This window comes from Nicotiana tomentosiformis, chromosome 4 (assembly GCF_000390325.3).
Source record: "Nicotiana tomentosiformis chromosome 4, ASM39032v3, whole genome shotgun sequence".
NCBI lineage: Eukaryota > Viridiplantae > Streptophyta > Magnoliopsida > Solanales > Solanaceae > Nicotiana > Nicotiana tomentosiformis.
Window position 1 is genome coordinate 135,312,813 of NC_090815.1, and position 9,099 is coordinate 135,321,911.

The following is a 9,099-nucleotide window of genomic DNA, read 5'->3' on the forward strand; positions in this document are numbered from 1 at the left end:
CAGTAAGATATGTATTATATATACGAAAAAGGGTCTAAACTACCCCTATTGTTTACTAAATGTTTTACAGATACCCTCTGTCCATCTATTCGTCCGAAAAAGCACACAACGTTATTTATATACCTAAAATTACCTCTCATTTTAACGGCATCAGATGTGGGCCCCACTTTTAATGCGTTGGCAATATTTTATTGGGCCACGTGGCTCCTAGTTTAACTTTATACATATGGGTATAATATACCCATCCCATTTGTTTGACCCTTCCCCCCCCCCCCCCAATCTATTTGACCCGCCCCATTATTTTCTTTTTTTCTTTACTATTTTTCTCTTTCTTTCTTACCACCTTGACTGGATGGGGATTATGACCAGAAATCACAAACCAAAGAACTCGCCAAAGACCTCGCTTGACTGGGCTCCTTGAAACCCAACTCAAAAAATCAATCACCAGTGGTGAAGAAAGTGCATTTTCAGATCTTGTTTTGAAGAAAGTCGAGGGTTTGGTTTTGCAGTGGTGCGCATTTGGGTGGTGTTGTGGCTGTTTCGCTGGAGGAAACTGGCTGGATTTCATGATGGTTATGGAGATGCTTTAATGGCTGGTTTTTAGGGGTGTTAGAAGGCTAAGATCTGGAGGAAATGGATGGTTACATGGCTAAAATGGGGTGGTGTTTTGGAGATGTTACACGGTGGCGCGTACCAACTGCATTTAAGGCTGTTTGGGGTGTTTTTCGGTAGTTTTGCGGCTGATTTTGGGTAGACAAGGGTTATTTTGGGCTAGTTTTGGGTAGGAGGAAAGGGTAGGATGGCGACTGTAGGATAAGAGGGATTGTGCGGTGGTAATGGTGGAGATGATTTGTAAAGTGAAAAATGAGATTAGTGAACTGAAAATAGTGAGGAAGGAGAGCGGATTGAAGGAAGCTGCCATTGTTGTTGATTTTCTTTTCAAGGCAGGTAGAAGATGAAAATGTGGGGGATCTGGTGGGTGGGACTAGGTGTGTTGGGTGATAAGGAAAAAAGAGTAAAGAAAAAGAAAAAAAATGGGGCGGGTCAAACAAATGGGTCGAGTGTGTTATATCCATATGTATGAAGTAAAACCGAGAGCCACGTGGCCCAATAAAATATTGCCAACGCATTAAAAGTGGGGCCCACATCTTCTGCCGTTAAAAGGAGGGGTAGTTTTAGGTATATAAATAACGTTGTGTGCTTTCTCAGAGGACTATATAGACGGAGAGTATTTGTAAACCATTTAGTAAATAATAGGGGTAGTTTAAGCCATTTTCCGTTATATATATATATATATATATATATATATATATATATATATATATGGCTCATTGTATCATTGTCAATACATGTGAATAATATTTTCTCCTGTGCTTTCTCACATGGTATCAGAGCAATCGTGAGATATTTATCGATGTGCATAAATTCCAGCGACTCTGGGAAGAAAAAAATAAAAGAAAAAAATAGCCTTTATTTTCCAGCAAAATAGCATTGTCCGCAGGGAAAATTCCATATCCATCGCTATTGTGCAAAAATCAACACCACCACGAGGTAGATCAGCTTCCGACGACCAACCCGTAAAACTTTCTCCGGCAGGCACCCTCCCACGTGCCCTCATGCGCCCCCGGGAAAATATTTTCCGACGAGTCTCCAACGTCACGCGCCGGCGCATGAGGCTTCTTCCGGCCATTTTTTGGCCGAGCTTCTTCAGAATAGTTGGGTTGTCTACCAATTCTGACCCCACCCGTACTATTTTTATTTTATTCTGACCACTTCGAGTTTTTTTCGACGACTACACTGATTTTTCCCGGCTGCTACAACAATATTTCGACAAAAATAGTGTCTCCTTCGTCTGTTTCAGCGAGTGTTTAATTAATTCTTTCTGTTATTTGGTGATAATTTTATAGGCCTCTCTTCAATCCAACAATGTCTTTGGGAGTTGATGCTTTCGGGTCTTAAAACCCGAGCTCTAGCAGTTCCGGTGTTATGATTACCTCAAAACCTTTAATGGAAAGTTCAAACTACTTAGCTTGGGCTTCGTCTGTCAAGTTGTGGTGTAAAGGTCAAGGTGTTCAAGATCATTTAATCAGGAAGTCTAGCGAAGGAGATGAAAAGGCCAAAGCACTTTGGGAGAAGATCAATGCTCAATTATGCAGTATTCTGTGGCGATCTATTGGTTCCAAGTTGATGCCCCTATTTCGTCCATTCCAGACATGTTATTTGGTTTGGGAAAAGGCTCACACTTTATACTCTAATGACATATCTCGTTTCTATGATGTGATATCGTGGATGACAAGTTTAAAGAAATATGAATTAGATATGTCTACTTACTTGGGACAAGTACAGACAGTTATGGAGGAATTTGAGAAGTTGATGCCAGTTTCTGCTAGTGTTGAAAAGCAATAAGAGCAGCGACAAAAGATGTTTCTAGTTCTTACTCTTGCTGGACTTCCTAATGATCTTGACTCAGTACACGATCAAATTTTGGCTAGTCCGACTGTCCCCACAGTTGATGAATTATTTTCTTGATTACTTCGCCTTACTGCAGCACCAAGTCACCCAGTGATCTCATCACAGACACTTGACTCGTCTGTTCTCGCATCCCAGACAATGGATAATCGGGCATCTCAAACTATGGAGAATAGATGAGGAGGAGGTCATTTTGAAAGATCTAGACCCAAGTACTCTTATTGTCATAAACTTGGACACACTTGTGACGTTTGCTATTTTTTACATGGTCGTCCACCCAAAAATGCTTATGTTGCTCAGACCGAGACTACAGGTAACCAGGGATTTTTTTTATCTGAAGGGGAATATAATGAGTTCCTTCAGTATCGAGAAAGTAAGCAGACATCTCCACAAGTAGCCTATGTTGCTCAGACTGATACTTCTGTTGCTGGTAATTATTTTGCTTGTATTTTCCAGTCTAGTCCTCTTGGACCATGGGTCGTGGACTCAGGTGCTTCTGATCATATCTCTGGTAATAAATCCCTTTTGCCAAATATTGTGTATTCATAGTCTCTTCCCATTGTTACTTTAGCCAGTGAGTCTCAAACTAAAGTAAAAGGAGTTGGACAAGCTAATCCCCTACCCTCTGTCACTCTAGATTCCGTTCTTTATGTCCCTTGGTTTCCTTTTAGTCTTGCATTTGTTAGTCGTTTGACTTGTGCCATCCTTTGTGGTATATATTTTATTGATGATTCATTTATTATGCAGGATCGCAGTACGGGACAGATGATTGGAACAGAGCTTGATTCAAAAGGCATTTACTACCTTAACTCACTTAATTCCTCCAAGGCATGTCTAGTTAGAGATCCTCCAGACCTAATTCACAAATGTTTAGGATATCCAAGTTTATCCAAGCTTCAGAAGATGGTGCCTAGTTTGTCTAGTTTATCTACATTAGATTGTAAGTCGTGTCAGCTCGAGAAACACACCCGAGCCTCCTTTCCTCATAGTAGAGTCATGCAGAGTCTGTTTTTTCTTTAGTTCATTCTGATATATGGGGACCTAGCAGAGTCAGTTCAACCTTGGGATTTCGTTATTTTGTTAGTTTCATTGATGATTATTCAAGATGTACTTGGCTTTTCTTAATGAAAGATCGTTCTAAGTTGTTTTCTATATTCCAGAATTTTTATGCTGAAATCAAAAATTAATTTGATGTTTCTATTCACACTTTTCGCAGTGATAATGCCTTAGAATATTTATCCTCTCAATTTCAGCAGTTTATGACTTCTCAAGTAATTATTCATCAAACCTCTTGTCCTTATACCCCTCAGCAAAATGGGGTTGCAAAGAGAAAGAATAGGCACCTTATTGAGACTACTCGCACACTTCGCATTGAATCTCATGTTCCATTGCGTTTTTGGGACGATGCAGTTCTCACTGCTTGTTATTTGGCTAATTGGATGCCTTCATCTCCCATCCAGAATCAGATTCCGTATTCAGTATTATTTCTCTAGTCACCCTTATACTCTCTTCCCCCTCGTGTTTTTGGGAGCACTTGTTTCGTTTATAACTTAGCCCCTGGGAAAGATATGTTAGATCCTCGTGCTCTCAAATGTATCTTCCTTGGTTATTCTCGTGTTCATAAGGGATATTGTTATTACTCACCTGATCTTTGTAGGTACCTTATGTCAGCTGACATTATATTTTTTGAGTCTAAACCTTTCTTTACCTCTTCTGACCACCTTGATATATCTGAGGTCTTACCTATACCGACCTTTGAGGAGTTTACTATAGCTCCTTCTTCATCTTTCGCCTCAGAAGTCTTACCCATTCAAACTGTTGGGGAGTCTATTGTGGCTCTTCCTAGATCCCCAGCCACATGAACACCACTCTTGACTTATCATCGTCGTCCGCACCCAGCATCAGGCCCAGCTGATTCACGTCCTGCACCTGACCCTGCTCCTATTGCGGACTTGTCTCTTCCTAGTACACCGATTACACTTCGGAAAGGTATATAGACCACACTTAATCCTAATCCCCATTATGTTGGTTTAAGTTATCATCGTCTGTCATCACCCTATATGCTTTTATATCTTCTTTGTCCTTTGTTTCCATCCCTAAGTCTACAGGTGAAGCATTGTCTCATCCAGGATGGCGATAGGCTATGATTGACGAGATGTCTGCTTTACATACGAGTGGTATTTGGGAGCTCGTTCCTATTCCTTCAGGTAAATCTATTTGTGGTTGTCGCTGGGTGTATGCAGTCAAGGTTGGTTCGGATGGCCAGGTTTATCATCTTAAGGCCTGTCTTGTTGCCAAGGGATATACTCAGATATTTAGGCTCGGTTACAGTGATACCTTCTCTCCCGTGGCTAAGATAGCATCAGTCCGCCTTTTTCTATCCATGGTTGATGTTCGCCATTGGCCTCTCTATCAGCTGGACATTAAGAACTTTTTTTACACTGTGACTTTGAGGATGAAGTTTATATGGAGCAACCACCTGGGTTTGTTACTCAGGGGGAGTCTCATGGCCTTGTATGTCGCTTGCACCGGTCACTTTATGGTCTAAAGTAGTCTCCTCGAGCCTGGTTTGGTAAGTTCAGCACAATTATCTAGGAGTTTGGCATGATTCGGAGTGAAGCTGATCACTCTGTGTTTTATCGGCATTCTGCTTCGAGTCTCTGTATTTATCTAGTGATCTATATTGACGATATTGTTATTATCGGCAATGATCAGGATGTTATTACTAAATTAAAGCAACATCTCTTTCAACACTTTCAGACTAAGGATCTGGGCAAACTAAAGTAATTTTTGGGTATCGAGGTCGCTCAGTCTAGCTCAGGTATTGTGATATCATAACGGAAGTATGCCTTAAGACATTCTTGAGGAGACAATAATGACAGGTTGTAGACTGATTTACACTCTGATGGATCCAAATTCTAAACTTCTTCCAGGACAGGAGGAGTCGCTTAGCGATCCTGCAAGATATAGACGGCTGGTTGGTAAATTAAATTATCTCACAGTGACTAGACCTAACATTTCCTTTCCTGTGAGTGTTGTAAGTCAATTTATGGATTCTCCCTGTAATAGTAATTGGGATGCAGTTGTCCTCATTCTACGGAATGTAAAATCGGCTCCAGGCAAAAGGTTATTGTTTAAGGATCGAGGCCATGAGCAGATCGTTGGATACTCAGATGTTGATTGGGCAAGATCACCTTCTGACAGATGTTCTACGTCTGGATATTGTGTTTTAGTAGGAGGCAATTTGGTGTCTTGAAAGAGAAAGAAAAAGAATGTAGTTGCTCTATCTAGTGCAGAAGCAGAATATCAAGCAATAGCTATGGTAACATGTGAGCTAATTTGGATCAAACAATTGCTCAAGGAGTTGAAATTTGGTGAAATCAGCCAGATGGAACTTGTGTGTGATAATCAAGTTGCCCTTCATATTGCATTAAATCCGGTGTTCCATGAGAGGACTAAACACATTGAGATTGATTGTCACTTCGTCAGAGAAAAGATACTCTTAGGAGATATTGCTACAAAATTTGTGAAGTCGAATGATCAACTTGCTGATATTTTCACCAAATCCTCCACTGGTCCTCGTATTAGTTATATATGTAACAAGCTCGGTATATATGATTTATATACATCAGGAGTAGGACATGTAACCCTAATCCCATATGTATTAGGAGTAGGACATGTATTTATATATATATATATATATATATATATATATATATATATATATATATATATATATATATATATATATGGCTCATTGTATCATTGTCAATACATGTGAATAATATTTTTTTCTGTGCTTTCTCACAGCCCATAAGTGCTTCATCCCATATTATCAATTTTGTTTTCCTTATAAATTTACCACAATTGCTTTGCTTTGATATATTTGTGCTGGTTATTTAAGTTGTTTGAAGAGGTATATCAAATCTAAAGTAGGTAGCCTCATAATAAAATCGTTGTTGGTACACCACTTGCTATTATTACTAACAATGTCATGCCTCTTAATGTGATATTTGCAAATAATATATGACATAGAAATATTATTTCAATTCCGTCGGAGGCATCTACAAAGAATAATCCTGTTATAACAGAGTCAATTCTTTATAATATAGTCTTGAAAGCTTGTTCTTGATTAGCATTTAGCTTTGATTGTGCTTCCCGAGACACTTGTATAGTATTTTGATTCTTAATAATATAAAGAGTTGATTCTCAATTTTAACTATTTATGCAGTCCATTTAATATTATTTTTTGGGTATTGGACATTATCGAGTGGTAATATATTGTCAATACGGAGGATTCTTATGAAATTAATTTTATTAAACCTTCATACATATTTTTAATAAGAATTTAATAGACAAAATTTTATTAATTTTAAAATCTTAAAATATTAAAACTTAGCAAAGAAGGTATTGTAGTCCAAAAAAATAGGTTATTGCAGTTATGTCCTTTCCTTATGATTTCTTCCGCTTAATATTTTTGGGCTATTTTGGTATATCAATATTGTATTTATACTTTTATAATAATATATGCTCTCCTTTTCTAAATGGGTTTGGACAATATAATAGATTCTCAAATTAAATTAGTAATAGGACATTATAACACGTTTTCGAATTAAATTAGTAATAGAAATTTTTAAGAAGTATATCCTAAAAGTAATAGGATTACATGACTAAAGATATTTACTTGTTCAATTTTATATGAATTAGACAGCCCGAAAGTAATTATACTAATAGGATTCCAAAGGTAATCATGTAGGATTCCTAACGTGCAGTATTATGTCCTAAAACTATTAGGATTATAAGGCTAATATCTAGAATTCCGGTTATGTCCTTCTATAAACGTGCGTTGCACGTTATTGTTTATCAATGTAAATTGTAGCAAATATTGTTAGGTAATATTAATTCTAATTACATTAACTTAACAGCAACACTGCGTAAAATATTAACATTAAATAAAACAAATAAGTTTATCGGTGATGCCTTATGCCATAAACATGTTGTCTAGGCTATTCAAGATGTTAGATCTAATTATTTTTTTAAAAAGGTGATGGTTATAATAAAATATAGAGAAATATTTTAGCCGCTCCCAAATAATAGCCGATAAAAATAAAATTTTTGTACATATGTGTATTCACATACATTTAATATATATATTTTATATACTTTTTGGCTAGTGAATGCAATTAGTTTCACCTGACCAACCAATTTTTTATTTTGCCATATAATGTAGGCCGCCCAATTTGCATTTCAACATCTACAGCTAAAAGTGTTGGCGAGTCATTAATTTCACCCCTCACCTTTGTAACAAATTTTCCAAAACTTAAGAAGAATTTCATACTAACATAATAGAAGAAAAATAATTTGAAACTAATCAGCATAGAAAGCTATAACTAATCAATCGTCTGCAAATCTATGTTGTGCTCAAAAATTTATAAAACACCAAACATAAAATAAATAGCGTTTGTACCATACTTTGGACCAGCATACAAAAAATAGCTTTAGATGACTGCTACTTATAATACATAAGTTAAGTCATTAATACCTAATCGAATAATTTTTTATATTATGTTGTTATTCATTGTAAATTTGTTATTTTCTATTTAAATTCTAGTTAGCTTACAATTAGTCTTTAATCAATAATCACTTAGGTCATCAATGGTTCAACCTCTGTAAATTTCAAAAATTATTCTTACATATCCTCTTTCTTCTGTAGAACTTTTCTTTTATAGATGTGCTTTTTTAACTCAAGTTCGACTCTTATTAGTACATGATTAGGAACAAAATGGTATGAATTTTAATTTGTGACATCTTTTGAGATTAAATTCTTTTTGTTTACTATTTTGTATTCCATAAGCGTAAAGTTTGACTTTTCGACATACCATTCTCTTCTCATATGAGTATCCCCCAATGCTTATTAAGGAAAAACCATCATCGTTACATGATTGAGTTTTGTTTATGCCACCATGGGAGAACGATTTACTACTAACCTGGCAGGCCAATCAATATTCATTATTAGTGCATATATGGGTGAAATTAGCTCATGAAAATATGACACGTAAGTTTGGGCGAATTAGTATCCCGCTCATTTATTAACTTAAATTATTATGACCTACCCGATTAACTATATGAATTTTATCCATATATCATGGAATTTTATCTTGATGACATAAAATATTCTTGGAAGAATAAGCAGTCGGGAAATTTTTTCCATCATAAAATTGTATTTTGAAGACAAATATTCTTTTGAATAGTAAGCAACCGATAGTTCCCTTTCAAGTTTCTATCTTCCCACAATATAAGAGAAGGTATAAAGAAGCAATAATAAATAGATCACTGCAAATTTGTATCTTTATCTGCAATACATTAATAATTAAGAGTTAATATAATGTGTGACTTATGCAAAGAGAGGAATTCAGGATAAAGAAGACGAAAATTGAAAGAAGGAACACATGACTTTGATTATTTTATCTTGAACTACAAAAACCACACAGTTAAAGTTTCTATCTTTCACAAATATAACATGACACTAAAAGGCTTATAATAAAAAACAAAAAGAAAAACTGAACCTGCGTTAACCCGACTGTGAATTTAGGGCACTCGAAGAGAGTTGGAGTGCCATGAAAAGTATTA

At 36.3% G+C, this 9,099-nt stretch overlaps 2 protein-coding genes across 2 annotated transcripts; both read left to right on the forward strand.

Moving 5' to 3' along the window:
• Positions 1-2,007: 2,007 nt before the first annotated feature.
• Positions 2,008-2,406, forward strand: LOC138910559 (uncharacterized). Its single transcript, XM_070201801.1, has one exon. The coding sequence runs from the start codon at positions 2,008-2,010 to the stop codon at positions 2,404-2,406; it is 399 nt and encodes a 132-aa protein (XP_070057902.1).
• Positions 2,407-5,344: 2,938 nt separating this feature from the next.
• LOC138910560 (secreted RxLR effector protein 161-like) lies at positions 5,345-5,725 on the forward strand. The gene has a single exon (XM_070201802.1). The coding sequence runs from the start codon at positions 5,345-5,347 to the stop codon at positions 5,723-5,725; it is 381 nt and encodes a 126-aa protein (XP_070057903.1).
• Positions 5,726-9,099: the final 3,374 nt, after the last annotated feature.

What these genes read in the sequence shown, in the direction of transcription:
- LOC138910559 (XM_070201801.1), top strand. Translation starts at nt 2,008, where the DNA reads ATGGAAAGTTCAAACTACTTAGCTTGGGCTTCGTCTGTCAAGTTGTGG.
- LOC138910560 (XM_070201802.1), top strand. Translation starts at nt 5,345, where the DNA reads ATGACAGGTTGTAGACTGATTTACACTCTGATGGATCCAAATTCTAAA.